Source organism: Pseudophryne corroboree, chromosome 1 (genome assembly GCF_028390025.1).
Source record: "Pseudophryne corroboree isolate aPseCor3 chromosome 1, aPseCor3.hap2, whole genome shotgun sequence".
Lineage (NCBI taxonomy): Eukaryota > Metazoa > Chordata > Amphibia > Anura > Myobatrachidae > Pseudophryne > Pseudophryne corroboree.
Genome location: NC_086444.1, coordinates 1,145,203,965 through 1,145,226,692, shown reverse-complemented (window position 1 = coordinate 1,145,226,692; position 22,728 = coordinate 1,145,203,965). Strand labels below are relative to the sequence as shown.

At 45.7% G+C, this 22,728-nt stretch overlaps 1 protein-coding gene across 1 annotated transcript in view; it reads left to right on the top strand.

The window, feature by feature from the left end:
* The window catches only part of RGS12 (regulator of G protein signaling 12), a 418,735-nt gene that overhangs the window by 360,785 nt on the left and 35,222 nt on the right, over positions 1-22,728 (top strand). The window contains exons 13-17 of the mRNA XM_063924288.1: positions 1,371-1,497; positions 2,133-2,229; positions 3,441-3,508; positions 4,813-4,966; positions 11,731-12,339. Coding sequence (XP_063780358.1) covers positions 1,371-1,497; positions 2,133-2,229; positions 3,441-3,508; positions 4,813-4,966; positions 11,731-12,339 — 1,055 coding nt within the window. The remainder of the gene's footprint in view (positions 1-1,370; positions 1,498-2,132; positions 2,230-3,440; positions 3,509-4,812; positions 4,967-11,730; positions 12,340-22,728) is intronic.

The following is a 22,728-nucleotide window of genomic DNA, read 5'->3' as shown; positions in this document are numbered from 1 at the left end:
GTGTGGGAAAAAACGCTACCGTTTCCGGAAAAAACGCGGGAGTGGCCGGAGAAACGGAGGTGTGTCTGGGCGAACGCTGGGTGTGTTTGTGACGTCAAACCAGGAACGACAAGCACTGAACTGATCGCAGATGCCGAGTAAGTCTGGAGCTACTCAGAAACTGCTACGAGGTGTGTAATCGCAATATTGCGAATACTTCGTTCGCAATTTTAAGATGCTAAGATTCACTCCCAGTAGGCGGCGGTTTAGCATGAGCAAATCTGCTAAAATCCGCTTGCGAGCGAACAACTCGGAATGAGGGCCTATGTCTGAAGCCTCCAAACGATACACTCTTCCTAGGATCGCTGCTGCAGTGTATCATTCAGGGGCTACATAGTTCTGTGCATAGAACCATTATAACCACAGCAGGATTCCAAACCTGGCTTTCCTACATGAGTAAAACTGTTCCAGTCTCTCCGGTGTTCCTGCTCCTAAATATTTTATATTTGTGACTGCCACTTAATCTGTCTGTTATCCTGGCAATCTGAGTGTTAAAACTGGGCACACACTATACAATTATCTGGCAGATAATCTGTGGTTGCAATGAAAACCTGGTAATGGATGAGAGCAACTGATAATCGACCATTTGCTCCCAAACACAGGAAAATGGACAAAACCTGTTCGTGATTTAACCAGTTTGTATTATAAACGACAGGTTTTGTCCAATTTCCAGTGTTTGTGAGCAAATGGTCGATTGTTGCTCTCATCCATTACCAGGTTTTCATTCCAACCACAGATTATCTGCCAGATAAGTGTATAGTGTATGTCCAGTTCCTCTATCTTTTAGCAGATATTTCAGTTTAATTAATCCAATCCATAAAACCGACAGCTCCCACTCTCTGTGTGCTCAGAAAGCAGCTAGAATTATCTTACTTGAGCAGCTATGTAAAATAAAACACACGCTTGTTTGTTTTCTAGAGCAGCAAGCACTGTTTCAGCATCTTACCATTGATGCGAGAGGTTCTAGAATAGTGGTTTACAAACTCGGTTCTTAGGGACCCCCAATAGTTCACGTTTTCCCAGGTGGAGCTAATTATTTCACTATTGATTCTACGAGTGGGTCCTTAAGGACCAAGTTTGGGAACCACTGCTCTAGAAGGTTTAGAGCTGTAAAAGGAAAATAGGTTCTTATTCCAAAGAGCTTGCACTCTAACTACATGGTTGGAGGCAAGCAGAATTTTTTAGATTTAATATGGTACTTGTTGGAAATTGGAAAAGCAGAGTTGGATAGTTGAAATGGATTTGCAGTGGTAGAGTTTTATCACAAAGAAAAAGGCTTACAGCACAAAATACAGCTTCATTTATTTCTATAATTTTTTTTTATTTTTTAGTTTGGATCTTGTACCAATTAACAGATCAGTGGGACTGAAAGCCAAACCTACAAAGCCAGTAACTGAAGTCTTGCGTCCAGTTGTGGCAAAATACGGGCTGAATCTTGGCGAGCTGGTAGCGAGGCTGGTAAGTACTGTAGTCTCCAATCTGTGCTTCAATGAATTACACATCAGATGTGTCCACGCTCCGCTTTGCAGCAGTTGCGGATATTTGCTGCAACATGGGCACAACTAGTGTGCCTGGGAACATGTGCTGCGGTCGTACCCATAGGGTTAAATTGCAATCCGTATGCACGCTCGGCAAAGGTGAGCGTGGACACTTCTGTATCTTATACTTACTATACTGTGGTGTTAGAACAGTGACATAAGTGTATTTTCTTCGGATACAACATTTTGTATCCAAGTATATGTGGCTGCCTCATTTTATAGCTTTCCACACACATTACAATCTAGTTGGCCAATTTGGTCATTTACAATCTAGTTGCATCTAATTTGATTGTAATGCATACGAGCATTCATAACACATTTATCTCATAGTTGCAGCATGTTTATACGTCAGATGACCACTGACCATTGTTTTCCAGATGGAAAATCTGGTTATTAGCATTGTGCGATTGGTCTTGTCGAATGTTCTTACAATCTGGTTGTAGCACGACATTAGGCTAATCTGTTTTTTGCATTTTGTTACATGTAATTTACATTTGACATTCAATCCAAATGAAAGAAAAAATAATGAATCTATATATTTTACTGTCACTACAGAGTGGGGAGGAGGAGCATCTAGATCTGGGGGTCCCCATCTCCACCTTGGATGGGCAGAGAGTTGTACTGGAAGAGAAAGAGAACTCTAAAAGTAAAGGTGAGTCCACGTCAGGGATGTGGGGTGAGGTAAATGGCTCAGGAGGCACTGGCTAGCACCAGAGACAGATTTACACACAATATATGAGCCAAAGGGTACATGTGGGCGTTATACACAGGTTCAGCAGTATATACATGTGGACATTATACACAGGTGCAGTGGTGTATATACATGTGGGCATTATACACAGGTGCAGCAGTATATACATGTGGGCATTATACACAGGTGCAGCGGTGTATATACATGTGGGCATTATACACAGGTGCAGCAGTATATACATGTGGACATTATACACAGGTGCAGCGGTGTATATACATGTGGGCATTATACACAGGTGCAGCAGTATATACATGTGGGCATTATACACAGGTGCAGCGGTGTATATACATGTGGGCATTATATACAGGTGCAGCGGTGTATATACATGTGGGCATTATACACAGGTGCAGCAGTATATACATGTGGGCATTATACACAGGTGCAGCGGTGTATATACATGTGGGCATTATATACAGGTGCAGCGGTGTATACATGTGGGCATTATACACAGGTGCAGCAGTATATATGTGGGCATTATACACAGGTGCAGCAGTATATACTACTGGAAATTTTGATGACATTTGATCAAAGATATACGGAAAAGGTTGGTAGGGGGGGCACTGCCTCACCTATTATAGACTTTTTACTCCAGAGTTTGGACTATAAAAATGATTAGAATAATACAAAGATATTTATAATATATTCTTTGTATTTTTCATATACGTTTATATAGTCAAAACCCTGGTCTAAACGTTAGTATGACAGGAAAGCTCTGCCTCACCCCACCGCACGTCACTGGTCCACGTAATTGTTTGGAAAGTTATAAAAAAAGTCCTGTTAAACCTGCCCTGTTAGCACTGACATAATTCAGTATTTCCATAGGTGTCCTTCTGTCACATAGTTGTCCTTTAGTGTAATATGGAAATGTTTTATGGTAGAAAGAGAAACGGGTGTTGTTTGCGTTTTTCTCTTATTGTGAAGACAGGTATGTGCCGGGAGGGAATAGGCGGTACAAGGTCACATTTCCATAGGTCTCAGTCATTGTACATATTACATATTTTAGGTTCCGCCTTGAACGTGAGCCTACGGTATAGAAGTTTATTGTTCTTTTTATGGGGCTAACCTTTATTTCACTGTTTGAGTTATAATTTATAGCTTTTACTTGGTTACAGACAAAGGCAAGGCCCCGGCCATCAAATCCAATCCGGCAACGGCAAACTCCAGAAATCATACATCCACGGTATTTATATGTCATTGATAAGTTGATTTGATACATTTTTAGAGTTCTGTTACAGTGACTGTTATAATGTTTCAATGCTAAATTACAAGAGCTGTTTTGCAGCTGTCTATTTGCAAGCTATTAATCAGTAACTCAATATCATCCATTCATTCACCATTCAGTGCAACAATGATAGCACTGGTGGATCAGGGCTACCCTACACAGCCTCTGGCTCTTGCACTTTGTGTGTAAGATCCAGGAATGGGATATCCCACCTCTTTAAGAGGCTGAGCTGTCATTCACAGCTCAGCCTCACCCCTGGCTCTCACACAGCAGCAGAGCCAGCAGCCACGCATGCTCATAAACACCGATGGTAAAACCATTGATAGATATGCACAGAATAGTTACTTGCCATAGATGGTTTGACTGACCATCGATGGCGATCCCTACACAGCACTCTCCTTGGCTGTCTGCTCTGACAGCCAGGGACTGTGAATACATAATGGACAATAAAACTTTATTTTTTTTATTCCTTTATTATGCCCCTGTTGCAACAGATGACCGGTGCATGCACAAAAGCACCACAAGCGCCGCTCACAAGCCAACAGAGGGAGAGTGGAATTCGCCGTGCAAGTTTACCCACTCTCCCACGTCTACTGCAAGAACCATACTACTAGGCGGATTTATTTGGGAATCATAGCCTTAATCAGTACCATGTTTCAAATAAAAAAATATATATAAAAAAAAAATGATATTGCCACCCTGATCTTAATTGTGTATTATATAACGTGGTATTTAAGAATAAATCAGCCTCGTGGTATGGTTCTTTCAAACGACACAGTATATAATATCCCTTGCTAATGAATGTAAGTAAGGGCAGCTAGGACTGAAAATGGTAAGGGGGCTTGACTGGAGATGGGAGGAGTCAGGATTGACCGGGAGAAGTCGGGATTAATTCTTAACCTCCCCCCTGTATAAGAAAAAGTCTAGATCTGTCCCTGGGTCATGGATATAGGCAATTTTTCAATTGTACAAAACCACAATTTAATCTCATAAATTTAAAAGCATTTTAATAATAAATACTATAACAGGTGAGCATGTAATCACTTATTCATGTGATTTTTATTTTGTTAGATGATTTAGAGAAGGAAAGGCTTTGATCTCTGTAACTAGATTTCCTAAAGATTCATCTGAGGTGATTATCGGAGCAGTGCAGCGCATCATGGCGCAGTGTCTGATAATGACCCATGTACGAGGCCGCACTATATGATAAAATACGATAAACCAGAGCAGATTGGGGATTTCATTTTCTGACCTTACTTTAGGTAGAAGATCGGCCTCTGGTAAAATCCGCCTCCATCAGACTGAAGGGAGAATACGGAAAAGGAACGAAAGATCTTCGAGTGCCAAGGAAGGATGATGCGGTTTTGAGGGTGGGAAGAAAGAATCGGCATAAAATCAATCTGGACGAAGCGGAAGGTAAATGCATGAAGTTACTTCATTTGCAGGATTCTGGGCCTGGTGCGGAGATAGGCGCTATTCATTAACAACTGCGACTATTCTGCAGGAGGCGCCTTGTGTGAATAGGTACCTCCTGCTGGATTCTGTGATCTGCTGCTGCGTCTGAGGACCAAGCTTCAGATCATCTGAGGAACCCTCAGGGTGCCTGGGATATTGACTCGCTTGGCTGAAGCCTTCGCTCGGCTGAAGGCACCCCCCCCCCCAAACAGCCACACCCTGTCAGTCAGGACATGGGATTTCGCAGAACGAGGTACATATCTTTCGGCATCGGGTATACGTACAACTCTGAGTCAGACCAATTGTTCGAGAAAAGTGGCCTAAAATGGTAGGAAAACAGATTTTCTCTAACGTCCTAAGTGGATGCTGGGGACTCCGTAAGGACCATGGGGAATAGCGGCTCCGCAGGAGACTGGGCACATCTAAAGAAAGCTTTAGGACTATCTGGTGTGCACTGGCTCCTCCCCCTATGACCCTCCTCCAAGCCTCAGTTAGATCTCTGTGCCCGAACGAGAAGGGTGCACACTAGGGGCTCTCCTGAGCTTCTTAGTGAAAGTTTTAGTTTAGGTTTTTTATTTTCAGTGAGACCTGCTGGCAACAGGCTCACTGCATCGAGGGACTAAGGGGAGAAGAAGCGAACTCACCTGCGTGCAGAGTGGATTGGGCTTCTTAGGCTACTGGACATTAGCTCCAGAGGGACGATCACAGGCCCAGCTTGGATGGGTCCCAGAGCCGCGCCGCCGGCCCCCTTACAGAGCCAGAAGGCAGAAGAGGTCCGGAAAATCGGCGGCAGAAGACGTCCTGTCTTCAACAAAGTAGCGCACAGCACTGCAGCTGTGCGCCATTGCTCTCAGCACACTTCACACTCCGGTCACTGAGGGTGCAGGGCGCTGGGGGGGGGCGCCCTGAGACGCAATAAAAACACCTTGGATGGCAAAAAAATTCATCACATATAGCTCCTGGGCTATATGGATGCATTTAACCCCTGCCAGAATACATAGAAAAACGGGAGATAAGGCCGCCGATAAGGGGGCGGAGCCTATCTCCTCAGCACACTGGCGCCATTTTCCCTCAAAGCTCCGTTGGAGGGAAGCTCCCTGGCTCTCCCCTGCAGTCACTACACTACAGAAAGGGTTAAAAAAGAGAGGGGGGCACTAATTAGGCGCAGTATTAACTATACAGCAGCTATAAGGGGAAAAACACTTATATAAGGTTATCCCTGTATATATATATATAGCGCTCTGGTGTGTGCTGGCAAACTCTCCCTCTGTCTCCCCAAAGGGCTAGTGGGGTCCTGTCCTCTATCAGAGCATTCCCTGTGTGTGTGCTGTATGTCGGTACTTTTGTGTCGACATGTATGAGGAGAAAAATGATGTGGAGACGGAGCAGATTGCCTGTAATAGTGATGTCACCCCCTAGGGGGTCGACACCTGAGTGGATGAACTGTTGGAAATTACGTGACAGTGTCAGCTCTGTATAAAAGACAGTGGTTGACATGAGACAGCCGGCTACTCAGCTTGTGCCTGTCCAGACGTCTCATAGGCCGTCAGGGGCTCTAAAGCGCCCGTTACCTCAGATGGCAGATATAGACGCCGACACAGATACTGACTCCAGTGTCGACGGTGAAGAGACAAATGTGACTTCCAGTAGGGCCACACGTTACATGATTGAGGCAATGAAAAATGTTTTACACATTTCTGATAATACGAGTACCACCAAAAAGGGGTATTATGTTCGGTGAGGAAAAACTACCTGTAGTTTTCCTGAATCTGAGAAATTAAATGAGGTGTGTGATGATGCGTGGGTTTCCCCCGATAACAACTGATAATTTCTAAAATGTTATTGGCATTATATCCTTTCCCGCCAGAGGTTAGGGTGCGTTGGGAAACACCCCCTAGGGTGGATAAAGCGCTCACACGCTTGTAAGGGCTCTACCCTCTCCTGAGATGGCCGCCCTTAAGGATCCTGCTGATAGAAAGCAGGAGGGTATCCTAAAATGTATTTACACACATACTGGTGTTATACTGCGACCAGCAATCGCCTCAGCCTGGATGTGCAGTGCTGGGTTGGCGTGGTCGGATTCCCTGACTGAAAATATTGATACCCTAGATAGGGACAGTATATTTTTGCCTATAGAGCATTTAAAAGATGCATTTCTATATATGCGTGATGCACAGCGGAATATTTGCCGACTGGCATCAAGTCTAAGTGCGTTGTCCATTTCTACCAGTAGAGGGTTATGGACACGTCAGTGGTCAGGTGATGCGTATTCCAAACGGCATTTGGAAGTATTGCCTTATTAAGGGGAGGAGTTATTTGGGGTCGGTCTTTCAGACCTGGTGGCCACGGCAACAGCTGGGAAATCCACGTTTGTACCCCAGGTCGCCTCTCAACATGAGAAGACGCCGTATTATCAGGCGCAGTCTTTTAGTGGACAAGCGGGCAAAAGGTTCCTCATTTCTGCCCCGTGACAGAGGGAGAGGAAAAAGGCTGCAGAAATCAGCCAGTTCCCAGGAACAGAAACCCTCTCCCGCCTCTGCCAAGCCCTCAGTATACGCTGGGGCTTTACAAGCAGAATCAGGCACGGTGGGGGGCCCGTCTCAATGAATTTCAGCGCGCAGTGGGCTCACTCGCAAGTAGACCCCTGGATCCTTCAGGTGATATCTCAGGGGTACAAATTAGAATTCGAGACGTCTCCCCCTCGCCGTTTCCTAAAGTCGGCTTTACCGATGTCTCCTTCTGACAGGGAGACAGTTTTGGAAGCCATTCACAAGCTGTATTCCCAGCAGGTGATAATCAAGATACCCCTCCTGCAACAGGGAACGGGGTATTATTCCACACTGTTGTGGTACCGAAGCCGGACGGCTCGGTGAGACCGATTCTAAATCTAAAATCTTTGAACACTTACATACAGAGGTTCAAATTCAAGATTGAATCACTCAGAGCAGTGATTGCGAACCTGGAAGAAGATGTCTCGGGACATCAGGGATGCTTACCTTCATGTCAAAATTTACCCTTCTCACCAAGGGTACCTCAGGTTTATGGTACAGAACTGTCACTATCAGTTCAGACGCTGCCGTATGGATGGTCCACGGCACCCCGGGTCTTTACCAAGGTAATGGCCGAAATGATGATATTCCTTCGAAGGAAGGGAATTTTAGTTATCCCTTACTTGGACAATTCCCTGATAAGGGTAAGATCCAGGGAACAGTTGGAGGTCGGTGTAGCACTATCTCAGGTAGTGTTGCGGCAGCACGATTGGATTCTCAATATTCCAAAATCGCAGCTGGTTCCGACGACTTGTCTTCTGTTCCTAGGGATGATCCTGGACACAGTCCAGAAAAAGGTGTTTCTTCCGGAGGAGAAAGCCAGGGAGTTATCCGAGCTAGTCAGGAACCTCCTAAAACCGAGCCAAGTCTCAGTGCATCAATGCACAAGGGTTCTGGGTAAAATGGTGGCTTCCTATGAAGCAATCCCATTCGGCAGATTCCACGCAAAAGCTTTCCAGTGGGACCTGCTGGACAAATGGTCCGGGTCGCATCTTCAGATGCATCAGCGGATAACCCTGTCACCAAGGACAAGGGTGTCCCTCCTGTGGTGGTTGCAGAGTGCTCATCTTCTAGAGGGCCGCAGATTCGGCATTCAGGACTGGGTCCTGGTGACCACGGATGCCAGCCTGCGAGGCTGGGGAGCAGTCACACAGGGAAGGAATATCCAGGGCTTATGGTCAAGCCTCGAGACATCACTTCACAAAAATATCCTGAAGCTAAGGGACATTTACAATGCTCTAAGCTTAGCAAGACCTCTGCTTCAAGGTCAGCCGGTGTTGATCCAGTCGGACAACATCACGGCAGTCACCCACGTAAACAGACAGGGTGGCACAAGAAGCAGGAGGGCAATGGCAGAAGCTGCAAGGATTCTTCGCTGGGCGGAAAATCATGTGATAGCACTGTCGGCAGTATTCATTCCGGGAGTGGACAACTGGGAAGCAGACTTCCTCAGCACGACCTCCACCCGGGAGAGTGGGGACTTCACCCAGAAGTCTTCCACATGATTATAAACCGTTGGGAAAAACTCGACAGGTATTACGCCAGGTCCAGGGACCCTCAGGCAATAGCTGTAGACGCTCTGGTAACACCGTGGGTGTACCAGTCAGGGTATGCGTTCCCTCCTCTGCCTCTCATACCCAAGGTACTGAGATTGATAAGATGGAGAGGAGTAAGCACTATATTCGTGACTCCGGATTGGCCAAGAAGGACTTGGTAACCGGAACTTCAAGAGATGCTCACGGAGGATCCGTGGCCTCTACCTCTAAGAAGGGACCTGCTCCAGCAAGGACCCTGTCTGTTCCAAGACTTACCGAGGCTGCGTTTGACAGCATGGCGGTTGAACGCCGGATCCTGAAGGAAAAAAGGCATTCCGGATGAAGTCATCCCTATCCTGATCAAAGCCAGGAAGGATGTAACCGCAAAAACATTATCACCGCAATTGGCGAAAATATGTTGCGTGGTGCGAGGCCAGTAAGGCCCGACGGAGGAAATTCAACTGGGTCGATTCCTACATTTCCTGCAAACAGGAGTGTCTATGGGCCTGAAATTGGGGTCCATTAAGGTTCAAATTTCGGCCCTGTCAATTTTCTTCCAAAAAGAACTAGCTTCAGTCCCTGAAGTTCAGACGTTTGTAAAAGGGGTACTGCATATACAGCCTCCTTTTGTGCCTCCAGTGGCACTTTGGGATCTCACTGTAGTTTTGGGTTCCAAAAGTCACATTGGTTTGAACCACTTAAATCTGTGGAGTTAAAATATCTCACATGGAAAGTGGTCATGCTGTTGGCCCTGGCCTGGGCCAGGCGCGTGTCAGAATTGGCGGCTTTATCCTGAAAAAGCCCTTATCTGATTTTCCATTCGGACAGGGCGGAATTGAGGACTCGTCCTCAGTTTCTCCCTAAGGTGGTTTCAGCGTTTCACCTGAACCAACCTATTTGTGGTGCCTGCGGCTACTAGGGACTTGGAGGACTCCAAGTTGCTAGACGTTGTCAGGGCCCTGAAAATATATGTTTCCAGGACGGCTGGAGTCAGGAAATCTGACTCGCTGTTTATCCTGTATGCACCCAACAAGCTGGGTGCTCCTGCTTCTAAGCAGACTATTGCTCGTTGGATTTGTAGTACAATTCAGCTTGCACATTCTGTGGCAGGCCTGCCACAGCCAAAAATCTGTAAATGCCCACTCCACAAGGAAGGTGGGCTCATCTTGGGCGGCTGCCCGAGGGGTCTCGGCTTTACAACTTTGCCGAGCAGCTACTTGGTCAGGAGCAAATACGTTTGTAAAATTCTACAAAATTGATATCCTGGCTGAGGAGGACCTGGAGTTCTCTCATTTGGTGCTGCAGAGTCATCCGCACTCTCCCGCCCGTTTGGGAGCTTTGGTATAATCCCCATGGTCCTTACGGAGTCCCCAGCATCCACTTAGGACGTTAGAGAAAATAAGAATTTACTTACCGATAATTCTATTTCTCATAGTCCGTAGTGGATGCTGGGCGCCCATCCCAAGTGCGGATTGTCTGCAATACTGGTACATAGTTATTGTTACCAAAAAAATCGGGTTATTGCTGTAGTGAGCCATCTTTTCTAGAGGCTCCTCTGTTATCATGCTGTTAACTGGGTTCAGATCACAAGTTGTACGGTGTGATTGGTGTGGCTGGTATGAGTCTTACCCGGGATTCAAAATCCTTCCTTATTGTGTACGCTCGTCCGGGCACAGTATCCTAACTGAGGCTTGGAGGAGGGTCATAGGGGGAGGAGCCAGTGCACCCCAGATAGTCCTAAAGCTTTCTTTAGATGTGCCCAGTCTCCTGCGGAGCCGTTATTCCCCATGGTCCTTACGGAGTCCCCAGCATCCACTACGGACTATGAGAAATAGAATTATCGGTAAGTAAATTCTTATTTTTTAATAAGGAGCAGAAATCTCCTGGGAAACCGGCATAGACTACAAATTCTTTCACATCTAATATTTTGGAGTGAGATTAAAATGCAAACAAGATATCAGATGCAAATTATTAACGGTTGTGTCCTAAAGGCCTCTTAACGTTTCTGACGGACAGCCCTACATCTGTTGTGTTGTGAGTCTTAAGGGCCCTACACACTGCGCGATCCGCCGCTGAGCTGCCCGACGGCGGATACGGCCGACAGGCGACCCGACGGTGGGGGTGGGGGGGAGTGACGTTTCTTCACTCCCCCCGTCACCCGGCTCCATAGCAGTGCAGGCAAATATGGATGAGATCATCCATATTGGCCTGCATGCACAAGCGACGGGGCACTAGCGATGAACGAGCGCGGGGGCCGCGCATCGTTCAGCGTTGCTACCTCCACACTGAAAGATATGAATGATATCTCGTTCATTAATGAACAAGATCGTTCATACCTGTCAGTTTTATCGCCCAGTGTGTAGGGCGCATTACACCCTCCAGTCATTTTACCAGCAGAAAGAAAGTGGGGAATGTATAAGTCCTTTTCTATTGAAGTAACCTAGTTTGTATGCAGCAGTGTCAGAGCCTTGGCTTGCACATATCTTACCTCCATCTGCCTTCCTCTATTGGTGATCTGTGAAATTGGGCAGTTCTCCTATCTCCGTATCTCGTCAGGCCTTCATTTTACCCTTCCGCAGTTTTAAAATGAATTTTAGGTTTCTCAAAGATTACTTATTTCTTTTTCTTCTCTTTTTCGCAGCCTTTTTTGAACTGATTTCGAAAGCTCAGAGTAACCGTGCAGAAGATCAACGTGGTCTTCTACGGAAAGAGGACCTGGTGCTTCCCGATTTCCTCCGTCTGTCTCCGCTGGATGTCGCCTCCTCCACCCCTGCAAATGCTGGCAAGAAGAGGACTGAAAAGAGCCATAGTCTTGATAAAGGCAATAATGGGTCTTCCCGTGTATTGTTGGGTACTAAACAAGACTTCCCACACAATGGGGCAGACAAGTCCAGTAAGCACAGCGGACTGGAAAAGAGGGACAAATTAGACAATGTGCCACCTGCTGGACGGAAACCATATGTTCCATTTAACCCTCCATTGTCCCCAATTCCACACGTTCAGGACAGACCTGTCCCCAGCCGAGAGAGGCTCTCCAGAGACTTGTCCATTGGGAATATCCAGACTGTAGAAGATGACAATGTAGCTGATCTAACCCTAGTAGCTGAAGGAGACATTAGCAGTCCCAATAGCACTTTACTTCCACTACCCCCCACTCCACCTTACGATGTGAGTAAGATCTCCGAAGCCAACTTTTCACCCCCACCTCCATGCTCGGCCACTCAAGATAACTCTGGATATCAGAGATCAGGTATTTCTAGATTTTAGTTTTGTTTTTATTTTTTTGTTTTGGCATTTTAATTTTGTTTGTTTTTTGTTATTTGCAAACTATACACTATGTTGTGTATTTTTTACTATTGTTTTACAATTTCTTTTTTAAAGTCTCGCACTTTTTAAATATTGCAGAATTGCACGTTTTTTTATCAAGTTTATTTTATTATTTTGATTTGGTTTTTATACAACTAAATATATAACCTAGATCTGTTTACAACACTATTCCAATGTACTAAAGGGCAAGAGGGATTGTGTATAATCCAAGTGCCAAAACTGCCCACCGGATCGACTCGTCTTGTATATGTTGTGACTTGTGTTTGTGCCCGATGCCGTGCAGAGAGGCGTACAGCAGATGGTATCATTATTATGTTCTCCTGGTGCATTTGATATGCTTGATCTTCAAGCAGTAAAAACGGCTAATTACACTGTCCTGATATGGGTACACTTCAGTACCATGTAATGTATTTTTGACATTTTGGAGTCTGTACGACTTCAGTGTTGACGTGTATGGATGACTCATGTTCCTATGAAATTGTTCTCTAGCTTTTTGTCCATATTACAGCTGTTATCTTCTTCGTGACCCATATCTCCCAGGGCATCATTTTCGTCTCCTGTTCTTTTGCACTGATTTTCAAATTAAATTAACTTGGACTTAATGTTATAAACACCAGTAGCATGCATTACTTTAACTTCAGCCGAACGTGGAAAATTAGCGGGAAGAGGGGAAATGACTCGCACAAAGTTTTGTCGTTAGCGGTAGTGGTCATGTTAGGTGGCCCGTGTCCATAGGAGTCCACTACCCCCCATACTTTGTGCATGCAATCTGTACATGCCAGTGTAGGGATTAATATGCCAAACTCGTGGAAGGCATAAATATATGAATTATCAGATTTAATATTTTTCTACTACAGTTTTTTTTTATTTCCTGCATTCTATGTTCAAAACAAAAGAAACCACAATTGTGTGATAGTTGTATATATTTTATTTTTTAATTTGTAGTACATATGGTATTGCTAACAGTTTTTGTTATTTAAATTTAAAAGAAGAATAATTTTCTTGTAATTTTGTAATCTAGAACATTCCCGGTTTTCTGTAAATACCCGTATCAAATGCTCTGCATGCATTCCTAAAATCCACACTCTGTATAAATAGCCTGTATAGTTTTTATCAATCCCGTGCACTCTGATTTCTAAATCATATCTCTTTCTCTCACTATAAAGAGTGTGCCTTTTTTCCAAGCATGTTCTGTGTGCTCTAAAATGTACTGCCGTGATTTCTTAATGATCTTGTAAGACATTATACATTGCGAACACTCCTTAAAGGCGTTCTACATTTACCGATCCTGGAATGTAACCACTTTTCATTGCACTGTTTGGGGGGGGGCCAAGGGGCACCTAATGATTTAATACTGGGCTTTTCTGTGATCAAGGGTAGGGGTCGGACCTCACAGTCATACAGGAGGTCACCAAAAAAGCTAACAATCACCGGAAAATTTTTACATTTATTTTGTTTAAATTTTCACAATGTTCACATTATTCAGATCCAACCCAATGGAGGATTAGTGGCATCTTGTAGGCATGAGGAGCTATGAGGCACAAAGTGCCTCAGTGATGTCACTGTTTGGGTAATATATTAATGGGCTGCATTCTCACAAAATTGCCACCTCCAATGCGTGCAGTTACACCGTGATCAGTTCACAAGTTCTAGTGTAAAGGATCTACGGGCAAACCCAAATTGTAGAATTCCTTTAAGGGTAACCAATGCATTTGCACTTAGAAGCTTGAAATGATCTTGTATACTGCATGTAAACATAATACTGTGTGATCTGTATCCTGTGACATTTTTTTCTATGCTTTGTAGATATCGTGATTGTAGACTTTTTGTATCAACTCTCTCAAAATGTAATAAACTCTGTCTCCATTCTGTTTCTCTGTTTGTTCTGCTTATCTCATATATTGGAAGTGTCAATCTAACAAAATCATCCCCATAGAAAAATAATCCCTTGTAACCTATTCATTTAGTATGCATCACAAGGCCTAATTGCGTTTCACAAGTTTGCGTAATTTACTGCAGCTCAAGGAGAATGATTTGGAAGTGTCATGGTTTTATATCAAAGGTGCATTAAATGGAAACTTTCATCAATACAAACTGTAAAGGATAACTTCATACAAACATGTTTCTAAAATGAAAATATTTATGCTGGGTACTACATCTTAGTGAAATAGCTCCTGATACTTGAAATAGGACTTCTGCCAGAAATCACCTGTTAAAATCTCAGAATCCCACTCTTTAATGCAATTTAATAGATACATTGTGAATAACTGGGCCTTGGCAGCACTTGATTCACCCCCCCCCCCCCCCCCCCCTTTAATTAGATGTTAGCAAGAAAGGGCAGCCATTCACAATATACTATATCTGCCAAATTGCTGTGATAATTGGTTTCTGACGTTTCAACAGACATTTTCAGGCAGAAGTCCTTATTTACATTTCAGCAGTTATCTCTGTAATTTGTAGTGTCTATCTTAATGGTTCTAATTAGAAATAAATTATGTTTGAAAGGTGGTACCTTTTTAATTACTCATGCATGTGAATGAGTAATGAATGCATTTTTTAATGTTAATGATTTTGAGGTGTGTGCCCTCACAATAATTTATTTGCTGTGATGGAATCATTGCATTTAATAACTTTGCAGTAAGGAAAACACAAGGATTAAAGAACACAAATTTATTTTATTAATCAGAAATGTTCATTAATGGGACTTAACATTTATCATAAATTATGACCATTATATGGTTATTTTATAGATTTGTGTTAGTACGTGTATCTATCTTAAATCATATGACGCTTTTGCTGACATTACCCATGATCACCTGTTATTTTACTATATATGTGTATATATATATATATATATATATATATATATATACATACATACATACATACATACATACATACATACATACATACATACATACATACATACATACATATACAGGTTGAGTATCCCATATCCAAATATTCCGAAATACGGAATATTCCGAAATACGGACTTTTTTGACTGAGAGTGAGATAGTGAAACCTTTGTTTTTTGATGGCTCAATGTATACAAACTTTGTTTAATACACAAAGTTATTAAAAATATTGTATTAAATGACCTTCAGGCTGTGTGTATAAGGTGTGTATGAAACATAAATGAATTGTGTGAATGCAGACACACTTTGTTTAATGCACAAAGTTATAATAAATATTGGCTAAAATTGCCTTCAGGTTGTGTGTATAAGGTGTATATGTAACATAAATACATTCTTTGCTTAGATTTCGGTCCCATCACCATGATATCTCATTATGGTATGCAATTATTCCAAAATACGGAAAAATCCGATATCCAAAATACCTCTGGTCCCAAGCATTTTGGATAAGGGATACTCAACCTGTATATATCTCTCTAACGTCCTTGAGGATGCTGGGACTCCGTAAGGACCATGGGGAATAGACGGGCTCCGCAGGAGATAGGGCAGTTTAAGAAAGCTTTGGACTCTGGGTGTGCACTGGCTCCTCCCTCTATGCCCCTCCTCCAGACCTCAGTTTTACACTGTGCCCAGAGCAAGATGGGTGCACTGCAGAGAGCTCTCCAGAGTTCTCTGCCTAGAAGCATTTTTGTTTGGATTTTTTTTTTCTACTTTTTCACAGGGAGCACTGCTGGCAACAGGCTCCCTGCATCGAGGGACTGAGGAGAGAGGAGCAGACCTTCTTGTCAAAGATAGGCTCTGCTTCCTCGGCTACTGGACACCATTAGCTCCAGAAGGGGTGAACGCAGGTTCTTACTGGGCGTCCACCCCCCGGAGCCGTGCCGCTGTTCTCCTCACAGAGCTAGAAGTACAGAAGACAGAAGTCGTCAGGCGGCAGAAGCCTTCAGCTTCACAGAGGTAACGCACAGCACTGCAGCTGTGCGTCATTGTTCCCATACACCTCACATACTCCGGTCACTGTAAGGGTGCAGGGCGCAGGGGGGTTGGGCGCCCTGGGCAGCAATATAAACTTCTGCATGGCAAAAAGACTATATACATGTACAGGTGGGCTCTGTACATGTATATAAAAGAGCCCCCGCCATATTTTACTAAGTTTGAGCGGGACAGAAGCCCGCCGCCGAGGGGGCGGGGCTTCTCCCCTAGCAATCAACAGCGCCATTTCTCTCCACAGCACTGCTGAGAGGAAGCTCCCCGGACTCTCCCCTGCTTACACACGGTGAAAGGGTGCTTAAAAGAGAGGGGGGGGGGGCACATAATTGGCGGTTTACATATTATACAGCGCTGCTGGGGGAAAACATTTTGTGTTGGTCTCCAGGGTTATTGCGCTGGGGTGTGTGCTGGCATACTCTCTCTCTGTCTCTCCAAAGGGCCTTGACAGGGATACTGTCTTCAGGAAAGGGGTTCCCTGTGTGTGTGTTAAGTGTGTCGGTATGTGTATGTCGACATGTTTGACGAGGAAGGCTCGCTTAATGTGGAGGGGGAGTGCTTGAATGTCAGGTCGCCGTCGGCAACGCCGACACCGGAATGGGTGGATATGCTGAATGTCTTGAATGCAAATGTCAATCTATTGCATAAAAGATTAGACAAGGCAGAAGCTAGGGATCAGTCAGGTAGCCAGTCCATGCCTGTCCCTGGGGCGCCAGGTCCTTCGGGGTTTCAGAAGTGCACCATATCCCAGATCGATGACACAGATACCGACACAGATACTGACTCTAGTGTCGACTATGAAGAGGCAAAATTACAGCCGAAGGTGGCTAAGGGTATACGGTACATGATTATTGCTATTAAAGAGGTTTTGCATATTACTGAGGAACCCCCTGTCCCTGACACGAGGGTACACATGTATAAAGGGAAAAAGCCTGAAGTCACTTTTCCATCCTCATTTGAATTAAGTGACTTGTGCGAAAAGGCTTGGGAATCTCCAGATAGGAGACCACAAGTTTCCAAAAGGATTCTCATGGCGTATCCTTTTCCACAAACTGATAGGATACGCTGGGAATCTTCGCCAAAAGTTGACAAGGCGCTGACACGTTAGTCCAAAAAGGTGGCACTGTCTTCTCAGGATACGGCTTCCCTCAAGGAACCTGCTGATCGCAGGCAGGAAATTACCTTAATTTACAATCATTCCGGTACTATTGCTCGACCGGCTATGGCATCGGCCTGGGTTTGTAGTGCGGTTGTGGCATGGGCAGATTCCTTATCTACGGAAATTGACACCTTAGATAGGGACGCCATTCAAATGACTATAGAGCATATCAGAGATGCTGCCTTGTAAATGAGGGATGCTCAGAGAGACATTTGTTTATTAAGCTCCAGAATAAATGCTATGTCTATTTCTGCTAGGCGGCTCTTGTGGACCCGACAGTGGACGGGAGATGCTGATTCAAAGCGGCATATGGAGTCCTTGCCTTACAAAGGGGTGGAGTTGTTTGGAGGCGGCCTCTCGGATCTTGTCTCTACGGCTACGGCTGGTAAGTCAAATTTCTTACCTTATGTCCCCCCGCAGCATACAAAAAAGGCACCTCATTATTAAATGCAGTCCTTTCGTTCCAATAAAAACAAGAAGGTACGTGGATCATCCTTTGTTACCAGAGGGAAAGGCAGGGGGAAAAAGCTGCACACAGCTAGTTCCCAAGAGCAGAAGTCCTCCTCTGCGTCTGCAAAGTCCACCGCATGACGCTGGGGCTTTCCGGGGGGAGGCAGATCTGGTGGGGGCTCGTCTTCGGTTTTTCAGCCACGACTGGGTTCACTCGCAGGTGGATCCTGTTATGAGCCACGGCTGTGGCTCATTCCTGTTTTGCATTTTGGTTATGTATTTTATGTTTTACTTCTGTTTCTGTTCCCCGTGGGTGTCATGGGGTGTTCGGAGCCCACCCTTAAGGAGAGGGTACTGTTATGAACCACAGGTAGTGGTTCATTCCTATTTTATGTTTATAGTTGTCTTGCTGGCCAGGATTTCCCGTTGCTCTGGTTTAAGAAGACTCTCGTTTGCTGCCGGTGGTGAGTCTGTGTAATTGCAGCTTGTTCCCATGTGTTCACACTCACCTGTCTGTTAATTGCACCTCTCAGTTGTGCAGCAGGGCAGCTGCACGACATAATTAATTAGGACTCTCTGTTATATTCTGGCTGAGTGCAATACACAGACGCTGGTGATAGTTCCAGAGTTCTTGAGTTCTGAGCTAGTCCCTGCCAGTTCCTGAGCTCCTGTCTAGCAGTGTCTGTATAGCTGCTTCCAATGTCGGTTCCAGTGTTGGTTCCTGTGTCGGTTCCAGTGTCTGATCCCGTGTCCTGCCGTGAAGCGTTCCTGTCCAGAAGTCCTGTGGCTTTGTCTGTGCCTGGTCGAGTATCTGGCTTCTTGGTGTCCACCGGTCTGTCGTTTGGGATTCTGCCTGTCCTCCGGTTCTGAGAGTCTGTGTCGGCTACATTGGGGGTTCCTGTCCGTTTGCCAGTATTTGTGCCGGTTCCGTGAGTAGCGGCTTTGCCGCGTCCGTCGGCCTAGGCCGCAGTATTCTTTGGTTTTATTTGTTACAGTATTGTGTCGGCGTGTGGACAGCATTTCCTTTGTTGTTCTTTTCCTTTGGCGGCGTGCCGCACATATATTTAGTTTTAGGGTTGTTAGTAGCCCCTAGCCTTCTGTTTGCTTTAGTTAGAGGTCCCCTTGTTATTATCCTGTCTCAGTTCACGCCTTGTCTCACTCTAAGACCTGGGGGCATCGGAGTTGGGCAGACCTAATCCGCCCTTCAAACGCGGCTGCCGTGGGCCCAAGAAACCATAGTCACTCAGGCGTGAACTGACCACACGGGTGAAACAATGGAGGTAGGGTGCTAGGGGCTATTTCCACACCACACTTTATTTCAGCGTCACGTTCTGGTGCTCTGGACTCACTACGCAACATCTCCCTTGTTCTGAGCCCCAGGAACCTAACAGATCCCTGGGCATTAGAGATTGTTTCTCAGGGATACAGGCTGGAATTCGAAGACTTGCCTCCTCGCCGATTTTTCAAATTGGCTCTGCCGGCTTCCCCGTCAGAGAGGGAGCTAGTGTTGGCAGCAATCCAAAAATTGTATATTCAACAGGTGATTGTCACAGTTCCTCATCTTTAGCAAGGAGAGGGATATTACTCAACCCTGTTTGTGGTCCCGAAACCGGACGGTTCGGTCAGACCCATTTTAAACCTGAAATCTCTGAACCTGTACTTGAAGAGGTTCAAGTTCAAAATGGAATCACTCAGGGCAGTCATCGCCAGCCTGGAGGGGGGGGATTGGATGGTGTCCCTGGATATAAAGGATGCTTACCTTCATGTTCCGATATTCCCCCCGCATCAGGCGTTCCTGAGATTTGCAGTGCAGGACTGTCACTACCAATTTCAGACATTGCCGTTTGGGCTTTCCACGGCCCCGAGAATTTTCACCAAGGTAATGGCGGAAATGATGGTGCTCCTGCGCAGGCAGGGGGTCACAATTATCCCATACTTGGACGATCTCCTCATAAAGGCGAGATCTCGGGAGAGGTTGCTGGACAGCGTGTCTCTGTCCATGAAGACGTTGCAGATACACGGCTGGATTCTCAATATACCGAAGTCCCAGCTAGTCCCTACAACGCGTCTGACCTTTTTGGGGCTGATTCTAGACACAGACCAGAAAAAGGTTTTTCTTCCGATCGAAAAGGTTCAGGAACTCATAGCCATGGTCAGGAACCTATTAAAACCAAAAAAGGTTTCAGTGCATCATTGCACGCGGGTCCTGGGGAAGATGGTGGCTTCCTACGAGGCCATCCCTTTCGCCAGGTTCCATGCGAGGACTTTTCAATGGGACCTCTTGGACAAGTGGTCCGGGTCCCATTTACAAATGCATCAAAGGATCACCCGGTCTCCCAGGACCAGCTTATCTCTCCTGTGGTGGCTGAACAGTGCTCACCTACTAGAAGGTCGCAGGTTCGCCATTCAGGACTGGGTCCTGGTGACCACGGACGCAAGCCTCCGAGGCTGGGGAGCAGTGACACTGGGAAGAAATTTCCAAGGTCTCTGGTCAAGCCTAGAGTCTTGTCTCCACATCAACGTCCTGGAGTTGAGGGCCATATACAACGCCCTGCGTCAAGCGGAGGAATTGCTTCGGAGAAAACTGGTTCTGATTCAGTCAGACAATGTCACGGCAGTGGCTCATATAAACCGCCAAGGCGGAACAAGGAGCAGAATGGCCATGTCAGAAGCGACCAGGAATTCTACACTGGGCGGAAGGCCATGTAAGCGCGCTGTCAGCGGTGTTCATCCCGGGGGTGGACAACTGGGAGGCGGACTTCCTCTGCAGGCACTATCTGCATCCGGGAGAGTGGGGACTTCATCAAGAAGTCTTCGCACAGATCAAGGATCGTTGGGGACTGCCTCAAATCGACATGATGGCATCCCGTCTCAACAAAAAGCTAAAGCGGTATTGCGCCAGGTCAAGGGACCCTCAGGCGGTAGCGGTAGACGCTCTGGTGACACCTTGGGTGTTCAGATCGGTCTATGTGTTTCCTCCTCTTCCTCTCATACCCAAGGTGTTGAGAATAATACGAAGAAGCAGGGTCAGAACAATAATCATTGTTCCGGATTGGCCACGGAGGACTTGGTATCCGGAGCTGCAAGAGTTGCTCGCAGGGGATCCGTGGCCTCTACCTCTAAGGCAGGACCTGTTGCGGCAGGGGCCCTGTCTGTTCCAAGACTTACCGCGGCTGCGTTTGACGGCATGGCGGTTGAACGCCGCATCCTAGCGGAAAAAGGGATTCCGGAGGAAGTCATTCCTACCCTGATCAAGGCTAGGAAAGATGTGACGTTAAAACATTATCACCGTATATGGCGGAAATATGTTTCTTGGTGTGAGGGCAGAGCTGCTCCTACGGAGGAGTTCCATTTGGGCCGTCTACTTCACTTCCTTCAAACAGGAGTGACTTTGGGCCTAAAATTAGGGTCCATAAAGGTCCAGATTTCGGCCTTATCCATTTTCTTTCAAAGAGAATTGGCCTCTATTCCTGAAGTACAGACCTTTGTGAAGGGAGTGCTGCATATTCAGCCTCCCTTTGTGCCTCTGGTGGCGCCTTGGGATCCTAACGTGGTGTTACGTTTCCTCAAGTCACCTTGGTTTGAACCACTCAAAACTGTGGAGTTGAAATACCTCACGTGGAAAGTGGTCATGTTGTTGGCGTTAGCTTCGGCAAGACGTGTTTCCGAATTGGCGGCTTTATCACATAAAAGCCCATACTTAGTTTTTCACGTGGATAGGGCGGAGTTGAGGACTCGCCCTCACTTTCTGCCAAAAGTGGTTTCATCTTTTCATGTGAACCAACCTATTGTCATGCCTGTGGCTACACGAGACTTGGAGGATTCCGAGTCCCTGGATGTAGTCAGGGCTTTAAAGATTTATGTGACCAGAACGGCTAGAATCAGGAAGACTGAAGCTTTGTTCGTTCTGTATGCGGCCAACAAGGTTGGCGCTCCTGCTTCAAAGCAGACTATTGCTTGCTGGATCTGTAACACAATTCAGCAGGCGCATTCTACGGCAGGATTGCCGTTACCAAAATCGGTTAAGGCCCACTCCACTAGGAAAGTGGGCTCTTCTTGGGCGGCTGCCCGAGGGGTCTCTGCATTACAGTTGTGGCGAGCAGCTACTTGGTCGGGGACAAACACCTTTGCAAAGTTCTATAAGTTTGATACCCTGGCTGAGGAGGACCTCCTGTTTGCTCAATCGGTGCTGCAGAGTCATCCGCACTCTCCTGCCCGTTTGGGAGCTTTGGTATAATCCCCATGGTCCTTACGGAGTCCCAGCATCCTCAAGGACGTTAGAGAAAATAAGATTTTACTTACCGGTAAATCTATTTCTCGTAGTCCGTAGAGGATGCTGGGCGCTCGTCCCATGTGCGGACTTCTTCTGCAAGACTTGTATATAGTTATTGCTTACATAAGGGTTATGTTATAGTTTTTTCGGTGGAACCGTGGCTATGTTGTTGTTCATACTGTTAACTGGGTAAGTTTATCACAAGTTATACGGTGTGATTGGTGTGGCTGGTATGGATCTCGCCCTTAGATTTACAAAAATCCTTCCTCGTACTGTCCATCTCCTCTGGGCACAGTTTCCCTAACTGAGGTCTGGAGGAGGGGCATAGAGGGAGGAGCCAGTGCACACCCAGAGTCCAAAGCTTTCTTAAAGTGCCTTATCTCCTGCGGAGCCCGTCTATTCCCCATGGTCCTTACGGAGTCCCAGCATCCTCTACGGACTACGAGAAATAGATTTACCGGTAAGTAAAATCTTATTTTATTTATTTATATATATATATATATATATATATATATATATGGCGTGGTG